The 26,090-nt window shown below is 28.7% G+C and overlaps 1 protein-coding gene across 1 annotated transcript; it reads left to right on the forward strand.

Annotated features, from left to right (window-relative positions):
• The first annotated feature begins 12,162 nt into the window (after window positions 1–12,162).
• On the forward strand, window positions 12,163–17,391 carry LOC105623987 (GTP-binding protein Di-Ras2). Its single transcript, XM_012205357.1, has 4 exons — window positions 12,163–12,349; window positions 13,758–13,903; window positions 14,188–14,453; window positions 17,187–17,391. The coding sequence occupies exons 1-4, from the start codon at window positions 12,163–12,165 to the stop codon at window positions 17,389–17,391; spliced, it is 804 nt and encodes a 267-aa protein (XP_012060747.1).
• The last annotated feature ends 8,699 nt before the right edge of the window (window positions 17,392–26,090 follow it).

The following is a 26,090-nucleotide window of genomic DNA, read 5'->3' on the forward strand; positions in this document are numbered from 1 at the left end:
AGAGAGAGAGAGAGAATAGAATTACATTGAATCTCAATCTCTCTCAAATTCGATTTCGCTCCGTTCCGTCTGTCATATATCCGAATTAATCGCAAAACAATTTAGCTCGAATTAATCCCGATTCGTGCAACTCCAACGTTCTGTAACGTTCGAATATTCGATAATTAATAAAACACTAATTATCTTCCACCGAATCAGTGACATTAATATAGTGTCTAATAAGCAGTAATGCGTTATCAAAAGTGTAATGCATTTACATGTATGTATATACACACATATGCTGCTTTAATCGTTAAATCCACGCCGAGTTGAAGAGAGTACAATAGAGCAAATAGAACGTGGAAAATCCGGGGAATGAAGTAACAACGGAGTCACGTATCTTTTAAACGATCCTCCAATTACTTTTACGGAAACTTCGAAACCTCAGGCCTTGTAGTTTTAATCGAATTTATTCGAGTTCAAAATACTTGTCCTATATACAGGGTGATCCTAATGCGTTTAGCTAAATTTTATTATGCAGATATGCTATTATACTGATTAAAAAGTATGTTTTAAGCATAAATCTGCACACACACACACACTCTCTTTTCTCTAAGTTTTAATTTATTAGAAATGCACATTTCTTATCATTATTCAATATCTATAATCAATAACATTTCATTATTTTGTTATATAATGTTTACATATATCTAATTTATTTAAATGCTAAAATTTCTTTTCAATTTTCAATATTAGTTGCTTGAAAGAATTTCAAATTTATATTTAAAATTCTTTCATTAGTATAATATAATTAGCAAAAAAAATATATAGTAAAAAAACAGTTTTTTAGGAGCACTCTGCATACAAAGCATGACAGAATGTTATCAGTGAAAAAGCCTAGCAATTTAAGTGAAGTGCATGTTATATGTATAGATCAAGCATATGGAAGATTATGTAGCATGTACTTTGCTGATTGTATCATATTTATGTGATATATGTCATTTATTATTACAATGTGTATATACGTATTTATTTATTCTATTTGATGTTTAATTTGCGATTTATCAACTGGTGGAGAATAATGTGTGATTATTCGCGACAAATCCGAATTCATATCTAAATATAAATTCAATCGAATATATATGCAAAAGCATATATATTTTCTGCTTTTATTTATATATTTAAAATTATAGGTACACATAACGCTAGCTTAATTTCTAACATTAGACAATTATAATATCTGAACATGCAAAGTAGAACTACGCCTGCGAAAAAATTTGAATTTTTAAAGCGAAATAATAATTGTGAATAATATTAAATGATTTTCGATAGTGCACGCTGAAGGGTAATAATAACTGCGATATAAGGGATAATCTGATGCGAGAGTTTACGAGGTGCGCGAGAAGACAGGTTTTGCGGTTCTATAAAATAAGAATGACAGGTTTTACGGTTCTATAAAATATTCATAGAACTCTGTGTTGGAAAATTGGAAACATCCGTGGGATTCATAGGTGATAGAAGTTGTGTTTGTATGTTCCAATCGTGGCTAATATTCTGTAGTAAAAACAATACATAATGCATCATGAATACATGTGAACGAGCGAATACTTTAAAATAAATAGATCTCCGTACAGTTTAATATAAGAACAAGTCTGTACTTCAACTGTGACTTTCAAATAAACAGAACATTTACGAAATCTATCGAACGAAATCTGTTACCGAAAATATTTTTGTAAACTTATTTTATTTATTTTTTATACTTTTAATTTTCTAAAAGAATTTTAAGATTCCGAAAAATTTTTTTAATATATTTTATTTCATGAAAAGATGGCAAATCAGATGTTAAAAATTGAATCAATGTAAGATGTGAAAAATCAGTAATATAAAATGATAAACAAGATATATTTTGTATAAAAATCTCAATAGGTAAATCTAACGATGAGAGACGAGCAAAAACGTTGTGTAAAATAAATAAAGTTCTCAAGCAGTCGGTACTTCAGTTGATCGAATAAATCCATTTTATTGATCATATGAAGTACATACGCGAAAGGCAAAATCTATATGCTTTCAAATAGATTTACAGATGTGAGACTCGGATTTACTACGAATGGTTACATGTAATTCTTCAGCAGCTAATAAATCGCACTAAACGTCAGATGGAAAATTGCCTGCGATAAGCAACAACAGGATTAAAGAGGCTCGGAATATAAAAATCTTATAAGCAAAAAATTTGACCTTTCGAGGAGAATGGAGTTCATCGCTTTAATCAATAAAAATGCTATAAGACTTTAATGGATACAGACTATCATTATTAAGAAAGTTATAATGTTTTAGGTGTGTTTTGTTAAAATTAAACTTGTGCCGAAGAAATTCTAATGTGCTTTTATTAATATCATAGGTAACGAAAATTCATTGCTAAAGAATTATTCTAAAGTTTATTATAAGATAAACAAATAATATATATTTCTGCCTCGAGCCAATCTAAGCCAACGTAGTTGCCGATAAAAGCACAGTCTATATATTCCGCGATTTACCGCTTACATATTTATAACTACTCCTTTCCAACATCGATTTAATGAAATTCCCGCGTTGCACAATCGGCCTGCAGCACTGCGGATCGATAGCACCATCCTAAGCGTGCTTTGAAATATAACGATTTTACGTGATGGCGAACGTTGCCTTCTCTTGCGATATGCAAAAATCTTGCGACTACTCAATTTAACTTGGAAATATCGTACATCAACCTTAAAATCGTTGCTTTCGATTCTACAACAAATAGTTTATGCTTTCGTACATTGTAAAGAATTCGCAAAGGTCTAAGCTAAACAACGGATGTTTTCAGACAATGATCGTAGACAATCTAAACAGAGGTAATCCGTGAAATTGCTGCCCTAGGATTATATCGGTAAAGGATTACTTTGCATATGTATATAATTGCCATGCATTTACCGTACCGTATCTACAAAATAAATTTCAACCGAGAACTTATTATCGATTATTATACCTATAAAGTATATTATATAAACTTATAGAAGCTATTTAGACAGATTATTTATGTAACCCGTATTCGCTCGACTTTAATGAACATTGTCCTATATTTCTTGAGTCATGTAATTAAATGCAATTATTATTCATTACAGTTACTCTATGAAGAATAAGAAAATAATTGTACCCAACAAAGTGCAACTCGTTACAATCGTACTTTTTTTATTTCAATTATATAATTTTATTTCTTTTTATTAATAATTATATGAAACTAGACGTACATACGCATATATATATATATATATAGATATTTCATAGGCATGTATATAGTTTTGAGTAAAACATTGATAAGAGAATTTTGTGCGGCTCAAAGGCTAAAGAAACTGCTTTGCACGTTTATTCGTGCTTTATAGTCAACTTGTGCATTATCTACACACGGGCAATCCGTTTGTAACGTATTCGTAAACCCCGAAGACCGCCGTAATTACACGCGCCACGTCGGAGGAGAGCGATCGGTACAGCTGCATACCGCATCTATACATACGTAATTCCGGAACATGCGCGCCGAATGGCACAAGCCGCACAGTGAAGCCGCAAACCGCGAAAATATGTCAGTATCGATAATGAGCTTACGTCCTCCCTGCGCTGCGACCTAACATAATTTCCCAAACTCGATGGATAGCAGACTAACACCACAGCAATATTATCTAATAGACTGGCGACTAACATTCATCAACGCTCGAAGGGAGATCATAGCCTAGTTAACGTCGTCGTCGCTTAACTATCTCGATTTGCATCTGTCCGTTTGACGTAACAATTTATGCGTCATACTCGTAATAAGACAAAGTTAATTGATACTTCTCGATCTGCTGGGATAATATATAGAATTTCATTCTATTAATTAAATTTAGCCTTCTAAGGAAAAGGAGATGAGAAAAGATGGGATACAAATAAAAAATTTCAATTTTAATTTATCTTTCGCTTGGCTCAATTAATCTTAAAATATTTTAGAACTTTGCAATTTTAATTTTTATATCATCGCAGAATTACGTCACTAATGAGTTATGTAATTTGTCAATATTTCATTCCGCGTGAAAAGATTGAAACAGACGCGCACCCAAAGAAAATATCTTGTTTAAATGTATTAAATGTGTTTCAATAATTAAAACGAGAGATCGAAAGAGATGATATAACGTCCGATAATTTTAAATTACGCATTCCTTTATCTCAACATCACATTTCGTTGCATTCTTTTGTTTATTCGAACATATCCCAAGGAATAATTTTTTAGCCACGAAGTTATCTTGAATAAATATAAGAAAAGAATATTAGAAAAGTTGCGACCATTTATAATTACCGATTTAAGTATTCTTCGTCTTTCCGTCTCGTTCCGTCTTCGTAATTACGCGCGAGTCTTTTTCTTCTGAATTTTTTATAAAGTATAAAGTCTTACATTTCAAGAACGTCACAGTCGAACGTCGCGTATGCGGATGAAGTTTTTAACAAGATAATGTTCTGTGGATACGCCAGAAAACTCTTCTGCTCCAAGAAGGGAACTCTCAAAAAATTTAGCGAAATTGAATTCACGACGGAGAGATGTGCAAATACTCTTGCTTTTTATTGCATTATAATAGCGATAGAGAACTCTACATGCTCGCTTAAACAATCGGAAAATCTATTCTGCACAAAATAGCTACTATCAGCTTCATATACAGTGTTGTTTCGAATATAAAAGATATACGAACGATTCAAATAATTTTAAATATATTTCGGAAATATGAGATTATATAATTGATAATATCGATTCTATGAATATGTTCACAATTATCTGATTACTTAAAATTGTTTAAGTAAATTGTCAGTAATTAATGGTGTATTAACGTATTGTATAATAATTGTATAATAATAAGAAAAACTATTTTTATTATTTGTATAAAAAAATATAAAAATTTGAAAGAAATGCAATATTTGTTTTTCTTATCAAAATAATATATCAATATAATATATATAATTATAATATTTCTTTTAAAAACCATATATATTAACTGTCTAAAATAAATAAATAATAAAAAAATATACGAATATTTTTATAACGCGTTGTGATTAAATTCTTTAGCAATTATAATATAACATTGGAAGATATTCTTTTTAAAAATATATATTTATAGGAAAGGTGAGAGAAAAGATGTTTTAACAAAGCTCTCACGAAACCTGATCCATAGCACTGTGGATTTTTCGAAATAAACATCTCTCGTCTCATGAAAATAACAGAGCATTAATACAAACAAACGAGATGTATAAAAGAAAGACAAAAGATCACATTGATTTTATATGCATTTCCTTACATTCTTCTTTAGCATTCTTAATACTGAAATGCAAGTGAATCACCTTCCGTTACTATTTTTCTCTCATATTAATCTTTTATGCAGAACTTTGGCAAAGAGAGAAAAACTAAAAGGCAAACCAAGTTTTATTATGTTTTTTCTCATCAATTAAAACGAAACCATTTGATAATCGTAATCATTTCCATTTTATTTTCTTCAAGTAATTGTCATTGCTTAAAAGATTACATAAACAAGGCATCGAATATTTGCAAAATTCAATGTTGACAATATTTTATTACACAGCGTTTCATTACATTCAAACATATCTGATAATCGATCTTATTGCAAGTTGAATCGAGTTTCGATGATGTGCCATTGTAAATTTGAGAGAAAGAAAAAATCTTGTTAAGGTTAATTGAAATTAATCTCATTTCAAAAGAGCAAGCGTTATATCATTTATCATCTTGTTCATTTTATCACGAAATTCATTAAAACATCAAACGTCCTAAATGGCGATTGTGTAAAATTGGATTATTACAACACAATATAAAATGAAACAGATAAACAGATAAATAGAAGAGTTAATAAGTATATATAAAATTGAGACAAAATATCAATTAAATCCTTTCCACAAATAAAAAACATGATTTTAATGAAAAATGTTCAAAATTTAAATATGACATGTACTTTAATATTATTTTTTATATTCCTGATTTATTAAATAATGTTTTATTGAAAGATAAAATAATTCTAAATATTGATTTTATATTTTTATCTCATAAACATTTATCTCATAATATGTAATAAAACTAGATTATCAGTTAGCTGAATTAGTATTAGATATTTGAATCTAATAAAGTAATGTCGGAAACTAATAATATAGATAATAAAAAATTGAATAAATAAATAACTTGAAATAATGTTAAAAAATTTTACATTCATCTTGAGAAAAATTAATATTAACTATAGGTATTCAAAGGAATTAAATATATTATACTGTTAATTTAAAAATATAATGCTAAAAATAGAAAATTCTTTCAAAATTTTTAAACGAGAATATTAATAGTTTTTTAAATTCTATTTATTATTCTATTTTAAATATAATTATAATGGAGTTTTAATTAAATTAGTATCAATATTTTATCAATATTATTTTATCAATATTTTATGGAATTTTTTAGACCAATTTTTTTTCGAGATTTCGTATTTCTATTTTTTTTTTCTACCGAAAAAGAGAAATAAAGATAAATATGACATGTACTTTAATATTATTTTTTATATTCCTGATTTATTAAATAATGTTTTATTGACAGAAAAAACCCATAAACTCCCCGCCTACAATGTCTCTTGCTATACAGCAGCTGCGTCCCTGATTCGGGAAAACTTTCTTCATATTTTCAGATATTGCAATATATTATTCTGTATCAGAGGAATATCATTCCTTAAGAAGAGGAAAAGAGTCATTAGTGTCGAGAGACGTGATGTGATTAAGCGAAATGTCCATCCAACGTCTGTTTGTATGCAAGTGGCAAATTAACGATTTCAATTTTGTTGATCGTGTCTAGGAAAACCGTGCGAGAATTTTCGGGTATTATTATGTAAATCGGTATGCTGACGCCAGTGGAAATCAGTTAACGGTCGTAAAGGTCTAATAACTAGGTTTTCAACGCACGTAAGGCGTCGTACGCGATATTACAGAATCATTAATGAAATATATTATTATTTCGTCGTCCATAAACACACGGTCATATTCGTAATGCAATAACCGCAAAGCGAAACGAATGAATGCGCAAGATAATTTCACATTCGCCGTAGGAAATCACGAAACATAGCTTTCGTGAAAATGACATCCCTGAAGCGAGTTAAATTAAAAGTAATGAAATTTAACGTAGTAAAATTAAATGAAATGAAGAATTTTGTTTATTAAAGGCATATATAATGGAACTCGTCGAATTAAATTCGCATCTTTGAATAATTAGCCCCATATTTTGTTTATTATGAATATTTACAACAATAAAATATTTTATCCCAAAATTTTCACAGATTACAGAATATACATGCTGCGATATTTAGAATATAATCAGCTTGCATATTAGTTAAATATAACACATTTAGGACATGTCTAGTAAAGATTTTACAGCATACCCTTCTTTCTTTTACAGTATACCCTTCGGCAAAGCAAAAGAAAGATATATATTATTATAAGAGATTCGCATTTCCTTTTAGTTTCTATTTAGTTTCTTCCTAGATATATTATGGTAATCATATGATAGTATATCTGCGGTATTATATTCCATTTTTCTTTTTAGGTTTGCAATAACTTATATAAAATATCGAAAGTTTTTCAAAATGAGATCTTTTTCTAAAAACAAGTACAAAATGAAACGAGTTCTTCAAGGTTTTGCTCCCCCATTTCTACAAGATAGTGTTTGAACAAATCCGCGGATAGCCGAGAAAGTCTTCCGTATTTGAGTTCTTTTCCATTTCTATCTCTGGAGAATTATATAAAAGATGTTACAATTCCCACAGCAGCTATCCAACAAAAATAACAAAATTTTCATATTGCGGAAAATAATCATACAAGGATAAACTTGCATTGGCATTGTTATAGTAACTAGATATAATGAATTAAACCTAATGGAATCTGTAAATTTTATTTTTAATTTTATATCAAGTTACAATCTGCAAATTGCAAAAAAGATTAGATTCTCGTAACTTACTCATAATTAAATAATTAATTAATAGGATTTATGTCTGACATAATTGCAAAAATTTGTAAAAACACGATATATATTTATAACATGCGAAAATTCCCAACAGATTATATTTACAAATATATTAGAGATTAAGAGTATGCTAGCATCGTTAATATATATTGAATATACTTCGTGCATTGGAATTCAACGGATAATGCGTATATCAATGCGGAAGAATCCCGAGAAACATTAATGACGCGAATAATTATTCTAATATCTCAGGGATGCTGCAGATTCTAGTTTCTCTCAGCACTTAAGATAGACGGATTGTGCAATTTTCCCTCTCGCTCGGTTTACCTGATTTTAATTAGTTTAGAAAAGAATTAGCGAACCTGATTCTCTCTCTCTTTTTAGTGCAGGAGATTAACATATATATGCATATATATGCATATATTTAATAATGTGATATAAAAATCCTAATCACATTAATTTCAATATCTTGCTAACTTATTATTAATTTCCTGTTACAGAATCAATATTTCGACGCTAGGATTTTCTAACGAAATAAATGAAAAGGAGACCCTTAAAATTAATTACGCGAAGCATATTGCAAATATAATGTATCATTTACATTTTACTGATATAATTGCACTTTAATTGCAATTTATGTCATAAACTTGACACATTTTCTTATACTAGCTATTTCTGGAAGATCTAAGCTTTTTACAACCCTCGCGTTATATCTATGCTATTCATTTAGAATTGATGATACAATAAACCGCATACTCTCTGCAAAATCTTATAAGTACTTATAAGTATTTTGATTTCCATTTTATATCCTCTGTAGTAGCATATAAACTGACTCCAATTTATTGAAAGCATTGAAAGCAGAAATGTGCGGAATCGAAAACATAATAACCGAAACCTATACTTTCGAAGTGAATATCAATGAAAATGGAGAGATCGTAATAATATATATATATATATATATATATATATATATATATATATATATATATACACACGCCGTGTAAAAGCTTATAAAACTAAATAATGTGCAGTATCTGTCAAGTTTATTAAATAAAAATAGGGCATATATGAACCGCACGGGATAATGTTTGTGAGAAAAGCTTCAGATTGACGCAGCAACGCTCCGCGAGTTTACAAATAATAAAAGCTTAATGATTAAGGCTTTATTTCATAAAACAGAGCTTGCTGTTGACGGCACCGGTGTATTTAACGTTTTAATTCCGTGGAGACCCCCAGGCAGTCAAAGTAGAAAAAGGAGGCGGCCGGCAGCCACCTGTGACTCTTGCCGAAAGGGCTACGGGTCTAGTTGATAGTGAAAAAGATAAAGGTGAAAAAAGTGAGGCAGAAAGAGTGGAAAGGGGTATCCAACAGTATAAACCGCACAAAAGCGAGTTCTTTCCTTCTCATAATCCCTTCGCGGACGTAGGATGCAGAGTAAATTACGATCACGTCCCGCGTCGCCGTAACAGCGACAACACGCTTTTTCATCTCGCGCGGATTGTAAATACCACCGTACTGCTCGATAAAATTTCATTACACATCTCATTCGCCCTGTGCCTGGCCTCTGCGAAATAAGATTAAATAAAATTAACCTATATCTATATAAATTTTCATCGAAAGAGAAATTTTGCATTTGTAGAAGTTGAATGAATCGGAAGGACAAAACTATTGACACGATATTGTTGTTTCTCTTTGCTGTTTCTTGTTTTTAATTAAAATATATTTAAAAATTTGTTATTAATATAAATATAAATTTATTTATGAATTTTTAAATATAAATTAATTATAAATTAATTATTATTATATAAAATATTATAAAAAAATAAATATAAAAAAATAAAAATATTATATAAAATAATTATTTAAATATAAATTAATTTATGAAAAAGACAAAGTCTTCAAGTGAAAGATAATGTTTTCAAATTTGATTAATCTGCAATCAAAAAAAATTTTCTTGTGATAACAATTAAAAGCATATACAATTCACATTTGGTCGTTGTTCGTTAATACATACAAATGTAAAATCATACGCGTTTGAATTGTTCAGTGTAATTAATTATCTTTTAATAATTATTTAAACATAAAATGTAATAACTAGTTGGATGCAAATCCATGCCAATTTTCATCAAAAATAGATTTCTGTGAATGTATTTTCCATAGAAATCTTTAACGATAAATGCTAAAGTAATATCGCTATTAATATGTAATATGTAAATGTAAAAAATATATATATCTGAATATAATTAATTTCCTCAATATCAATACAATTTTTCCTACAAGGGAAGATAAGCAAAGTGGTTTGCGTAAATTGGAATTAACATTATTGTTTATCAATACTTCCACTTATAATAAATTTAAATATGGATATGTATAACAAAATATTTTCCATATAACAAGAACTTTGTTAATGACAAAAGGACAAATATTTTTCTTAATTAGAAAATGTAAATGTATTAAAATTGTTACAATTAATCACAATTAAAATCATACTTATTAACAATTACGCGAGCATTTTTTAAAAATAAAGATAAAATAATGATAAATAAAAATAAATAATGATAAATAACGACTAATAAAGATAAAAAAATGAGAAAACAAAATAAACGAGATAACATAAGTTTAAAATAAAATGATAAGGATTGACGCGATCTATAGAAAAATATTCTTGAAATTAAAATTTATATATAAAAGACATATATCGATTTAATTTCATTACTGGCATATTAATATGTTTAATTCGGATGTTATATTGTATTTATTTCCCATGTGCGTTTGTCGCAAAAAATCCCCAGCACGCCATAGCTCCCATTTTGCATATCGAATGAACTCAATTCCGCGATGTTTCTGAGTTTTGTTAATTCCCGTAGATAACTTTATTTTTGCATAGGAATATATAATTTTAATTAATATCCTTGAGTTTGATTACAATTAAAATAATTAAAACATTCACAATTTAATATGTATTTCGATAAATATTATTTTTATAACAATGCAAAAATATTTGAAATACTTTAAAGTGCATATTGAAGATTAAATATTGATGATTAAATATTGAACTATAATCGTTCAGTTTTTATTTTAGAATTATGTACTCGTTGATTTCAAAAAGTTTTTCTGTTCAAACTTATTTCACAGATATTCTTATATAAAGTTCGATATAAATGATACATTTTTTTTCTTAAAATTAATGCTCGCAGTAATAGATTAAATCTGAAAATAATAAATTGATATAAATATTGTCATGAAGGAAATGTAGCATTATTAATGATTATAATTAACTTTAAATGACACAGAGATCCATTGTGTTGTCTATTCTCCTGTCTAATCCTTTTCTATTGATATTATTAGTATTACATATTGATAAAAATATATTTTAATTATTGTAATATATTTTGTTTACTTATTGACCTAAAAAATCATCGAGACTTTCTACTTCGATATTTATAATCAACATATCGGATTTCTTAACATAAAGCATGAAAGCTATGGCCTCAATAAAAGTCGCTGTTCTAAACGGAATATTCCAATTATCCTCGGAATGTCTCCATAGTAATACTATTTACTTCAATTTCCAGTCCACTTGGTAGTCCAAATAACATTATACCGGGTATATTTCATAAGTTGATATTGTCCGTCTCATAATTTGATGTTGCCAATGAAATCTCATATTCGGCACGTGTAAATAAGTAATAATAGAACAGTTCCTCATCTTTCAACAGAAAAATTTCAACTCGAATCACGGAGCGAGCGAAAGACTGCGATTTCCCCGAGGAGGATGGGAGTTCCCGCGAGAGCGCAACGTAAGCGGGGTAAGTGAATGAAGAAGTCGGTGACGTGCGACGTCGTTGAGTGGAAAAACGTGATTATTTCGAAGCGACGTTGATCGCGACTGATCGATCTCGAGGAACTACCACCAACTCGTTTCTGACTGCGGTCAGGAATCGCTGCGGAGAATCAAATTAATATCCTTCAGACGAAGGAGGAGCACTTTGACAGGCGCGGGTGGCAACGGGGGCGGGTAAGGCGACCGTATTGGATTTCCAGGAGGTGGACGAGACTTCGATCGACCTCCTGGGTGATGCCATCCTGAGGCAACGACATTCTTACAGTCATGCTCTAAGTCACCAGAGTGCGACCGGCTGGAAAATATGGCCGATCTCGAAAGGATCAGGCTGGTGGTACTCGGCGGCGCCGGGGTCGGCAAAAGTGCCATTATACGCCGACTACTCGGTCAAGGCTTTAGCGAGCGATACCGGCCCACCGTGGAGGATCTGTACTCGCGAGAATGCATTCTTGGCACTCTGACGCTTAAAGTCGATCTTCTGGATACCGCAGGTGAGATGAACATCTTTCCTTTTTCCTTTATTGGCTGCGTTCAACAGACTCAACAGTTGAGTGAGAGAGCTCGCTATTGATGTATTCTTCTAGATCTAAAATTCTGATTGAATAATCTAAAAGAATGCACCAATAACAGCAAGCGCTCACTCAACTATTGAGTCCACTGAATGCGCCCATTGTTAGAATGTATGAAACACGTCAATTTTCTATATCAATGATTTTTAAATAATTTAAAAAAAAACAAAAGATGTGTGTGTGTGTGTGTGTGTGTGTGTGTGTGTGTGTCGGGGGAGAGGCTGTAATCGCAAAAATTCACTAATACTTTTTTCTGGAAAATTATTTTCATAATTTCCTTTTCACTAAATAATTTATATAGAGATAAAAAAGATTAAAAATATAAATTTGTTTAGCTTTAACATGATTAACTACTATTTCGCAAAAATTGTGATAATGCTTTTATTAAAGGATCATATCATTTTAATGTAATAACCGTTTTATGTTGCACTTATGCAATAATTCAATACTTAGATTAATTGAGTTGGTTTTAATTAATTATTATGTTATACACTTAAGTTGTAATAAAAATCTCAGTATAATTACACTGTTAATTAATCTATCATTTTAAAATTTCGTATATTTCCGGATCTGCTCAGAAAAACTCTAATAAGTCTCATACGTGAAAAATTAATTCTATATTTTTTAAAAGCCATTTCCTCTTAAAATGTGAAATGTTTCCCTCCTCATCGAATCTGCTATGCAATATAACGAAAAATATTAAATGATACGTGATACTACGTATACACATTCTCAATATGATGAAACAGAATACTGAATGTTTTGATTGAAAACGAAAGAAGCTTGGATCTCTCTCTTGCCGGAATCGGCAGTATCAAATAAACGTAACTCAGTAGCGTTCAATATAGTTGTACAGAAATGTGTTCGTGTATCAAAAAAAGCATCCTTGATCTAATCGAGATTGCGCAAAGATATATCCCAATAACTTTTTAGCGAGAGAGTAACGAAGTTTGTATCGGAAAAGCAGTGAAATAAATGCGCTATACATATGTATCATAAATAAATAGAATGACTTATTTTCCGTATGTAGTAAAAATTTATCAGAAATAACAGCATGCTTTTGGGCGACATTTATAAAAATATCATGAAAAAATAGTTGTTAGTTTGAAACATTTCAACATATCTTTTGAAAAGAATTGAAATAAAAAGAATTAAGCTCGAGAAGAGAATAAGAGAAATAATAAATAAAAAAAAAGTTATTTTAGATTCTTTTTTAAGAATTACTTCAAGTATTACGCGAAGCAACAATGCGCGATTTTTTTAGATGTGTAAGAAGATTTTTCTCGTAAACATCCATTAAATCAAATAAATTTTGATTTTATTTCTGTAGGTGATCTGCAGTTTCCTGCAATGAGGCGATTGAGCATAGCCACCGCTCACGCATTCCTACTCGTATACGCGACATCATCCTTACCAAGTTTCGAGTGCGTAAAACGTTGCTTCGAAGAAGTAAGAGAACAACGACCCGACTTCCAGGTGCGAATTCCAAAATTACTCATGTTAATTCTCTCGTGATTTATCTCGTAAAGTTTATCGAATATTTAGCAGAATTACTCTTATCAATCTGCGATTTAAATTAGATTCCTCTATCTTTGGAATAGTGTGAAATATTAATTTGCTGTTCTCAATATTTATAACTTTGCACAATATCTAGAGCCGATAAGAAAGCATTATCATGCGGCATTTTTTAAAAATCGATTTTATTAGTTACACTTTAGTGGAGAAGAAATAATAATGAAGACATCTTTTCTTTTCAATAGGAAGTACCGATAGTTATTGCCGGAAACAAACTTGATCTAGCGCCAGCACGAAGGGAGGTACCAATCGAGGACGTGAGTGAATGGTTATTTTGCGAATTGCCGAAACTTCGCGCTAAGGTGATGGAATGCTCGGCAAAGGATGACTACAACATTAAGGATGTATTCAGATGTTTCGTCACACTTTCCAAGATCGTACCGAAAAATCCCACTGGCGAGGTCGAGCAGTCGGGGCTCAGAAGAAGATGTTCAGCATACGGATCACGCAGGTATCGTAACACTAACTATTCCCTACATACGAATAAATATCATTGAACAATAAAGCATTTGTGTTTTCATATATATTATAATATATAATAAAATATATATTATAATATGTAAATCTCATTTTAAGAATTAATTTTAAAAAATTTATTTCAACTTTTTTTTAAAGAAAAGTATCAACTTCAAAGCGAAAAGTTTTCGAATTATAAACTATATTATAAGAAAATGTGTAATGCTTCTCATTTTTTAATTGACAAAATTTTTAATTTAAAAATAGTTAGTTTATCAAGATATTTCATATATTAAGGAATATATTAAGGAATATTTCAAGAATTTAAATTTCTGGTTGAACTTCATTCATTTTTCTTTTCAAGAAAAAAACTAGTATAAACTCATTCTTAATGTAAATTCTGTACTACAATAATTGTAATCATTAATGTCGAATGTAACATTAAGATTTATTCGTTTAATTGTTGCTTAGCATTAACTACGATAATTAAATAATTTTTCGTATTGTATCTATCATAAATAAAATCGTAATCTCGAAAGATACAGTGCATCGTCAGGCTTATTTAGTCAGGCTTATTTAATCCAGATTGATGCAGGTTTAAAATTAAGATTTGATGTAAATGAGAACTGAGAATTGTGAGAGGCAAGTTTCGCGTCAAATGTAGGGTGAGAATTTAGAGGCAAATCAACGTAATAAACATTATTAAATTTTTTCCTTGTTTTAAATTAAAAATGATGAATGTGTAGGGAAATAAATTTGTATAAATAATAATAAAAATTTGTATAAATAATAACGATGGATGAAGTTATCACCCATTAATTACTTATAATAGTTCTTTCTATTCAAAAAATATTAAATATTTTTACTACGAATATAAAAATTGTAAAGATTACTAGATGTTTAATTCATTATTTTTTGATATCAAGAAAAATTTATAGAAATCCGAAAAGAAACTTGTTGGATTACGTAGTAAACTAGATTACACGTACTAAACTAGATTACGATTATGTAATTTCTGTAATATATGTATATACATGAAGATAATTCCAATCACTTTAATCGTATTCGCAAACCCGCCATTTAGTCGCGCTTCATCTATCAGCAGCATGTATTAACGAAACAGATATTTAATCTAAAAGGTTTTCAACGCACTTCAATGTCACTAATTATACCAATGTCAAAGTAGATCAAATATGAACATAATTGAATTCGATGTAGTTTCAATATCGTTTCAGATCATCTATTACCCTTGAACATTATTATTTATATTCGATAGTACTCTGGCTTGTACTTTGCATTGCTTGATTCTTTTTATTCATTACTCTTATACGTTAGTGTATATATATTATGATAATGTTACGATAAATACGTTACCAACAAGAACACTACTTAATATAGACACGCCGATTTTGATAAAACTTTTAATTAAAGTACTTGCAAAATAAAGAAACACTATCCATTTTATCGGTAATTATCTAATGTTTAGAAAAAATTAGAATGTTTATGGAAAATTAACAAAAGTCCAAAAAAATGTTGAAAAAATTACATCGTTTTGCAACATAATAAGTAAATAGTTATTTCCGATTATTTTTACCTATTAAACACGAATTTGAACTCTAGCATTCTGTGCAAACGTCCTTAAACCATCGAAATTATTTAAAGCATCAATTTCATGGGAACTTATTTAAAGCACTCAAAATCCAACTTCGATCGATATAGGTATTGCTTCTTATTTATTGTGTATTCATCTTAAACGGTCCTAAAAAATCAATTATTATTGCATGTATAAGAATTACGAATTTACGAATATATATGTTTTCAATAATTGAGAAAAAAACTTTACATATTTCGAAAAATCATAATCATAATTTTAAAAAATAATTTCAAATGTATATAATGCATTTTCTCTTCAGCTTATTTAGACTTGAAAAAACGTCTAGACTCAAATTGTATATTTTAATATCTTAATCAAAATGTGTAATATTGTATTTAAATATTTACTTTCGCCTTATAACTCCATTTATTCAACTTATATAATTAATTGCGCGCAGTTTAATAGAGTGCCAAAGGGCTATCATAGAATATTATTTTCAAATCTTAAATAATATTTACATTCCTTCCAATTATTTGCTGTCTTTTATTTAAAATTTCCTTTTGGAAAAATTCTCTTCTTAAGTCGTAATAATCATGTCTTCTTAGAAAGAGATATACTTAAATTAATAAAAAATTAATATTAAATATAAATTATTAATATTAAAAGAATCCTTCATCTAAATTAATAAAAATGTAAAATAATGCACGGCGCAAAGGGCTATTGTACGTAACTGAACACCAAAAATTCGAAGAAAAAATGCAGCGTTAAATTAAGTCAACTACAATTTTATAATTACATTAAAAAAAATTGTTCATTTGACTAAATTAATTTAACTTGTTTTATTTTTTCATTGAAGAATATATATATATATTACAATATATACATTCTCCAATGAAAGAAATAAAGACAAATTAAATTAATTTAGTCAATTGAATAATTAATTTAATAAATGAACAATTTTTTTCAATGTAATTACAAAATTGTAATTGACTTAAATAAATTAAATATGACTGAAATACGTACATTTTTCATCAAAAGACATAAAGATGAACTAAATTAATTTAGACAAATAAACAATTTTTTTTCTTAGTGTATTTCTAACTCTCATCTATTATTCTTTTATTACAATGAAAGGTCCGGCAGCCCTAGCGGCAGAACCGGTAGCGCGGGTCCCGGTGGAAATCTCCAGCAAGTGGTCGCAGCTCAGGGTCCTAGCGTTGTCAGCGTTACTGAGGAGGTAAAGAGCAAACCACGTAGTCGCAGCCTAATCAGGCGCACTTCAAGAAAAACGAAACAGCAGATCAGAGATGCCCGTGCCGACGACTGCAACATATCCTAAATCTGCTATCTCGACAGAGAAACGAGTTTTTTTCACGACCAAGAGTCCGCTGGTCCCGATTATTGCGAAGGAACAACGAGCAATCGAGTTTTTTTGATTAAGTGCGTTAAGGTAAGACGCGAGCTGATTCGCAATTTGGAAGGAAACAAGTTTTTCCATGTCTACTGAATAACGGATTAACTTTTGCTGCTTGCTCCGTCTTAATCCACGGAATTTTGAAAAGCAAGCGTGATAAAATGGATAGATAAAATGAATAATTCCAGAGGAAGTCTAGCTCGAAATTCGAAAAGATACGACTTCGTAAGATTTATACCAGAAAGTATGTGTATCGATAACAAAAAAGTATTATTATTATCATTAAATTTGAGAGAAAAAGATTAAATTTGAAACGTTAATTTTCCCTTGGCAAATATTTAATACAAAATATTAAACATCATGATAAAATCTCTAATATCTTTTTAAATCAAGATAAAATAATTTTTTATATGGAAATTGTAAAATAATTAAATAACTTATTCAATTTTTGTTAAGAAAAATGCGAACACAAATTGTAAAAAATTTTTTGCTATCGACATACATCTTTTTTGGAATATCCCTTGTATATATTTACGTATAAATTAACGTATGAATGTGAAATTGATGTTTAATGATGGATATATAATTGTTTCAACGAATGGATGAACTCTTATATTTCTTCGTGTAAATATTCCTGATTTAAAGTAAAAAATTACATTATTCAGGGTTATATTTTATATGCAACGTTTTATTGCGATTGTTTTTATATCCCGAAAAGTATAATGTATGTATATGGAAAACGATATGATTTTATTAAGTATGGAAAAGTTTATTTAACAAGAAATACGTGATTCATATAAAACAAGAAAAACCGCACATATCGCTTTTTCTAATATATATATATATATATATATATATATATATATATATATATATATAACTCATAATTAAAAATCACGTACACACGCGTACACACTAATCGTATCTATGAATTTAAAAGCGCATCTCTTAAAAAAATAATGACTTTAAAGTATAAGTTTCTTTCGAAACATTTGCAAAATTCGGAAAACGAATTTTCTTGCAACAAGCATCTGAAAGTTTGCAATATGGAAATAAAAATTAAAATGAAATAAAAAAATGTCAATTTAAAAAAATACGGTTCTTTAAGAAATCTTTTTTATTATTTAAACAAGGAACCAAAACATATATCTCTTTTGATATTATTTAAATATAAAGTTAGCGAAAAAATTAAAAATTATTATTTAAAATAATTATTAACAAAAATATTCAGCGATACAACAAACATTTAAAATAATTTTTAACAAAAATTAATATCAGTACTTACTTATTTAATTAATATCTGTCTTACTAAGATATAAAAGTTATGCAAGGAGAGGTGCATTGTGTTTAAATATGTTTTAAAAATTTGATTGAAAATTTATAAAATGTAAATTGAAAATTTATTTCGTAATATACACGATGCACTTCTGCACGTAAATATTTTGTTCGTGTTAAAGTTTCAGTTGCAAGTACTGCCGTCGGGTAAAAAGAAATTCGTTTGTAAATTACAGGATGCGTAATAATCAAAGTACCTTTTTCTGCTACCTTTCTAACTTAACTATATTATCAGATATACTTTTCTCTTTCAAAGCTTATAAACTAAAGAGTTACTGTAATAAATTGTGTAATCTATATTTTAATATTTTATTTGAAAACTGCTTTTTGAAGTTCAAAGACTTCATTTCCGATTCCGTATGTGCAACATCATGATTGTTACTGCTTTTTAATAAATTTTTAGATGTCACGTGTTAAATATTTTGATAATACTCAACTTGGAATTACTTTAAAATAAGATCGGTGTGAAATTGATATCGAATATTCTAATAAACCATTTTGTTTTTAATTGCGAACTTTGTTTTAATAATTGTGAAGTTAATATCGATCGTATGTACCAAGTGCACAATTACAGGTAATCAAATGAATTAGTATCCCGAAAGTATACTGCAATATGTAAGAGTTACATATTCATGACTAATAGACATTCCAGAAAACATACCGACGAGAGATATATCGAAGCATATTATTTTAGATATTTGGATTTAGATAGGAAATTAGTTATGATTATAATTAGGAATAAATCGATAAAAACGACTTTCCTCCTTGTTCTATAATATTTTAACTTCTTTTTAATTTCAATCATGCTGTAATTTCTTCATATTGTTAATATTTAATTTAACAAAATTGTAATTAATAACATTATTATTATTCCTATAATTTATTATTCATAATATTTCCCACTTTTCCCAACAGTTTCTTATTAAAATTAAAATATTATTATATTATAAATAATGTGTACTTTTTCAACACAGAATAATAAATATATTATATCATTATTAATAGCTATACACTTACTTATAATTCTTTTATTATAAATTATTTTGAAATACTATCTGGAAAGACAATAAATAATAAAAAATAATTATCGAACTACATGTTTTATTTGCATGGAAAAGTACTATTATCTCAAAACTGTGTCTTCTTATCTGAAAACTAATGACTTTATTTCTCAGAAAATATTGTACAACAAAAGAATTATTTACAATACCTGAGGCTTTTGTAAACAAAATACATTTTGTACACCTCAAGGGAAATCAAAAGTAGTACAGAAAATATTGAAGAAAATGCCAATATTTTATATATCCGATTACGAAATAAGAAAGGATCTATCTAACATAAAACATAGAACAGGAAGGAGACTCATATATCATCATAACCGGTGCACAAAGGAAATTAAGGAAATTCCACAAACTGAAACAGTTATTGCACCTTAACGGGTACAATAGCAAGTATGCGAAGTACTTGATATCTTGAATATATATTATATAATTATAATTATAATTGACGCATAGACATTAAAAACGTGTAATATAACGTCACGTAATATTATGCAAGTAATTGTAAAAACTAAGATAGAGAATACGAGGTAGTGATATATGAATATTTCACACGGTACCAGAAATATTCGCATGAAATATTCGCACATATATTTGAAAGTTCTATTGTATATGGTCATTAAGTCTCGTTAATTCGTGGTTACGTAAGAAACATATTCCTCAAAAAAAATCTAGTAATTTATGAAATTATTTTAATGATGTTCCATATCTTATTTTATCATCGTAAAAGTACAAATTGTACTTGAATAATATATATTTCATAGAACGAGTTTATTCGAAAATATCAAAGAATATTTAAGCAGAAAATAAAGCGTGATAATAACTAAGATATAATTAAATATTTTTGAATAAAACTTGTATTTTGTGGATAAAAATTAACAGTCTTTTACTTAAAATAAAATATGAGTTAACTTAATTTGTTTTGCATAAATTAATCAAAAACTAGTATTTGCAAGAAAACTTATGTACGCGAATATTATATTATAGTGTCTTCTGTGTAATAATAATGAGAGATTAAACTTTCAAGTTTGGAAAATCTAATCATAGAATATATTTAAAAAATAAAAATAATGTTTACAAATTAATGACTTAAATAATTGCAGTAACAAATAGCTTGAAACTGTCAATCGTAAGTTTAAATATATAAATGTAATGAATTGAGATCATAATATAATCTTGACGAATCAGTGACGATCTTATTATAATCACAGTTCACTTTTTCTCATTTTCATACCTATGTTAAATAATAAACAAGCTTTGCTTATTTATTTATTTTAATTTTGTTAATATTACTTTAGTGTTACAATTCACGCTTGAAAGTTTAAACTATTTAAAATATAAGAACGAATAAATTTAAATAGAGATTAAAACAGGGCAAAACACAAATTAAAAAAGATCAATCGCTCTGTTAAATAATGCGACTAGATTACGAATATTAATAACCGTCCCATTAAGATATTTTTCACACGACCAAGGGGAAATTATAAAGGTGAAAGGTATGTTCAGTGAAGTGAACTGAGATCGCGAGATGTTCTCGAGGTAAGTTCATTGTTAAAAAAAGGTCACAAGAATATGTTTAACAAGTACCTCGCGAACGTTCTGTGCGAATGCATGCATGAAGTTTTGTATTTTGACATTTTAATGCGAGAGAGCAATGTATTTCTATCGGTTCTATCGTTTTTACAAATGTAGCTGTATGTAATGTATCGTTGATAAACGTGCAAAAGACCTACTAAAAAACAACCAATTTTTAAAAAGAAGAATATTTCACTAGATTTATTTGCATATGTCTAGAAAAAACTTTGAGCTAATTGTGACATATGTTATTTGTAATATGCATCGGAAAGAAATAGAAATATTTGAAAAATAATTTCAAATTTCAGAATTCGAATGTATGTAATTCTGCGACAAGCAATGCAAACTTTTAAAAAATTGTTTTAAATTGTAAATGAGAGAATCAGATTTCTATTTTGTATTTAAATTCTATTTTGTATATTAAATTATATATTAAATATACATATTAAATTTCACAAGCTGAATTTTCCGATATGGTTGTATAATAATATAAGATATATGTATAACGAATAATATCTTCTTACACATAAATGTTACAGAAACTAAGGATAGAATTCTAAAATGCATATAAACGGTTCAGCTGTTTAGTCAAGTAGATTTTGCGCGTTCGTCGATGATAACACAAACGCAATTTTGTTGCGACTATCATGGCAAGCATTCTCTCCTGTGTCCATGAAACTTCACGCGACCTCAATGGATTTCTTGGGAGACCTTACCTATCTAGACCTTACCTATCGAACTTTACTTGTACCTTATAAAGTTCCCATCTGGATAGATATGATATGATTTATATGATATGTATATTCTAAATAATGATCGAGCTAACTCAATCCATTTCTAAATACATACAATGGACCAAAATTTATCAGAACTAAGATGTTGACTCGATAAAGGCTATTATCCTGCTTAGGCGCATTGAACTTAAGAGAAATAGAGCTTTCGCAAAATTTTCTAACGGGACAATAGTTTTTAGCTAGTTAATAACAATCAATTATTTTCTGCAGCTCTAATCTCATGTAAACTTCAAAACATGAGAATGGACATTATTTTTTCTGATTTATTAATAATCAGAATTTTCGCAGCGACAGTACAACTCTTCTGTATATTGAGTACTCACCTAATTCGCCATATTGTCGCACTGAAGTAAAAGACATAACCCATCTTTCTTCTCTCAGCTTCTTCTTGAAATACTAATTTCCAATTCCTTAAGCTCACTCTCGTAAACAAGCGGAATTGCCGGGTAATGATGTCCCTGTAAATAATTAATACCAAAACTTTCAATATAATATAGTTAGGCGTGTATTCCCAGATGATCCTGTATACGTTATCGGTATACGTAATCGGCGTGCCACTGTGTGTCTATGTTATATATATTCTGTCCGAAATTCTATCCGAAACATATCTTTTAATGTACGCATAATTTGGACATTTCTTATTAAATATTTTTAATCGAGAATAATATCATATTTGTCGGTGTTATTATTATTACCTCAGTATTATATTTTATACATTCTATTAACTACTTTTTTATATAATATTACTGTAATAATTATCCCTTAAGAAAATTTAATGCTAAACGATAGCAATTAATTACTTATTTTGAATATTAAAATCACTAAACACAATATTTTAATACTCAATGTTTTAATACTCAAAATAAATAATTTTCCGTGTTAAATTGAATTTCAATAAATACTTGTTCTAATTTAATGAATAACTATTGCTCTTAACGTAATAATAAACAGAAGCAAACTATTAAACTCTATATCTCTTTTATCGTTCAAATTGATCAACATAAATTTTGAATAAGTGTTCACAAAAAATGATTTTTACGTTTCATTCAACAGAAATGCAAAAAATACTTTGTTGCAAAATATCAAAATCAAATCCACTCGAGAATTGTATAGATCTTAATCCCTAGAAAATCTTTTCGTGTTTTATTGCTGACGGAAATACTTTAGACACTCCAAACAGTTCAAAATTATTTTAGACCCATCAACTTATTTTATTCCATTTCTGTTTGCGCTCAAAATGTTATGAATGTCCAAAGTAAGCGTGCATTTTTGAGCAGCCTATACATACGGTGACCATTCGTCTTTTATTGTAAAGGAGATAGTTTACAATGGTTACTTTTATTTAAGTTGCCATCCTTTAGATTTATTTTTTCAAAATTTAATTTTGTCTTTTATTTTAATAATATTACGGGAAATTCCTTTCTAATTAGTATTCCAGTGTCTAATATATTAATGATCGAATTTTTATGGAAATTATCGACAAATTTAGTTTTATACAAGAGTTTAGACAGAATAAACAAAGTCAATAACATCAAAATGACATCAAAATAAGTCATGATGGATTGAAAAATGACTTTTAATAATCAAATTTGTAACTGTATTTTGATGTCATTTTGATATTATGATGACTTATTGTGCTTTACTTGGGAGTTATTTCAAGATCCTATGCAAGAAAATTGTAGAAATTAATGCGCACACTTCTGACTGCAGTTACAAACTAGTTTAGAAATATTTAGAATAAAGTCCTAAAATTTTCAGGTTTGTCTTTTATTTTCTCTAAGAAAATATGGTCACCGTACTTATATATATAGCATGTAAGACAAAAGAGGCTAAGCTAATGAAAGGGGATAACTCGGGAAGTCTTTATCTAATATCTGTTTACTTGATGCTATAAATGCTTCAGAGCATTTTTTGATTGGTTTCAATTAATAAAATTTTTTCTTTCAATTAGCCAATCAAAAGCTTCAAAGCATTTGTAGCATTACGAAAATTGTACCACATTTACGGTATTCGTATATCGATCTTAACGCCTTGCTTGTCGGCTGGTTATCAGTTACATAATTTATATCCAGGTCGCAAAATTCGCACATATAAAATTACAAATGTGCTTAAATATATCACATTAGTATATCACATTAGTATAATATGCGGTAAAGTATTACTCTTATACATTTAGATTTATTAGATACACTCTTATAAATGTTGTAAATTATAAACAAGTGTATATTGCACACGAACCAATTCGTACAAGTCAATCACAGCAGAAAAAAACTTCTTATGCAGAAATTGCTGTGATTGACAATGGGCAATTACAACAATGTGCAAGTGAATCACTCTCATTATAAACGACTAGAAATAGGAATACAGGAAAAGTGGCAAAAATAATAAATTATCAAGATGGAGAATCCGAAAATTTGTTCTTTTTTAAATGTATAAGATGATATCACTTTTTTAAATGTATAAGATGATATCGGATAAAGCAGAAAAAGCAAGTTTGCAACTGTTGTAAAATTCTTAAATATGATTGATTTATACATTTAGATCCAGAGAGAAATTAAGGGTAAGACCAATCATATTAAAGAATTTTACAAATTTAATTTTAATTTTTAAATTCAAATTTAAATTCAATTTCAATTTTATTGCAAAGCTGCTTTCTCTGCTGAACGCAGCCATTGACTGTGGACAGAAGAGGAAACTAATCAATTAGCACTTAGTGATTCTTTAATATGATTAATTCCTATATTTAGATCCAGCAAAGAAACTAAAGCAAAAACTAAAAGCAAAAACGAATCATATTAAAGAATCGTTAAGTGCTAACTTATTATAATTTATTCTGCTGAACGCAGTCATTATCTTCAACTAAAGAGAAATGCTAGGTAATGTCGATCGCTACTCAACACAAATAATATTAAAATTAACAAAGTATGAGTATAATTTATCATATTAAAAAAACTTTTATTCATTTCGTGCATCAATTATATTTAACCGGTAATTAAGAGAAAAACCAATACAATTCGGTTCGTGTTACAATTATACTTGTCTCTCTATAAAACATTTTCTCTTTCTCTCTCTTTCTTGAAAAATATAGTGTAGTAAAATTAAAAGTATTTAATTTACCTTTTACCTTTTACCTTTGACAAATTCACGCAATATGTCGAGAATTAATTCGGGAACTGCATCGTAATACGGCGAACGACGTTCAGGCCAAACATGATTCTTAACCTACCAAATAAACGATTTTAATTTACGTTTAATATGTCGGTATATTACGATATATATTGCGTATATTACGTTTAATATACTCTATAATAACCGCAACTCCTCGGCTCGCGCAAAGAAGCGCGACAGTGTCTCACGCCATGACGCTTCGTTTGTTTTAGCGCCAAAACACTACTGTATTTTCAGATGAGAGCTTCCGTTCACTTGCATACGTTTGTGTATTATTTATCGCAGGACAAATATTTGTGTATTATTTGTCGCAGGACAAATATTTTTTGCTAATCAATCGATAACATTATTTTGCATTTGATAATATTTTTTGTTGCTATAATTATTGAACTAATTCCGAATATTACGCGATCGTATACGCAAACTGATGCAAACTCCGTGAAGTTGGATACAACATGAAATGAGGCGTAACGAGCGATAGCTAATCCGAAACCGTTGCTTTTAAAAAATTTGAAGATCATTTTGCTCACATTAAAATGAACGTTTTTAATCTTGACAAGTTTTTTCTAATATAACATCATAGCTTTCGTTTTATAATTAAAATGATTTTTTAAATTAAACGCAACTATTGAAACACACAAAAATTCAATTTTTAGCATATTAATAATATTATATATAGCTCTCTCTCTCTCTC

Source organism: Atta cephalotes (genome assembly GCF_000143395.1).
Source record: "Atta cephalotes unplaced genomic scaffold scaffold00070, whole genome shotgun sequence".
NCBI classification, from domain to species: domain Eukaryota; kingdom Metazoa; phylum Arthropoda; class Insecta; order Hymenoptera; family Formicidae; genus Atta; species Atta cephalotes.

Coding starts and splice junctions, on each gene's coding strand:
- LOC105623987 (XM_012205357.1), top strand. CDS start 12,163: ATGGCCGATCTCGAAAGGATCAGGCTGGTGGTACTCGGCGGCGCCGGG. Junction 13,904..14,187: donor AACAACGACCCGACTTCCAG/GTGCGAATTCCA, acceptor TCTTTTCAATAG/GAAGTACCGATAGTTATTGC. Junction 14,454..17,186: donor TCAGCATACGGATCACGCAG/GTATCGTAACAC, acceptor TTACAATGAAAG/GTCCGGCAGCCCTAGCGGCA.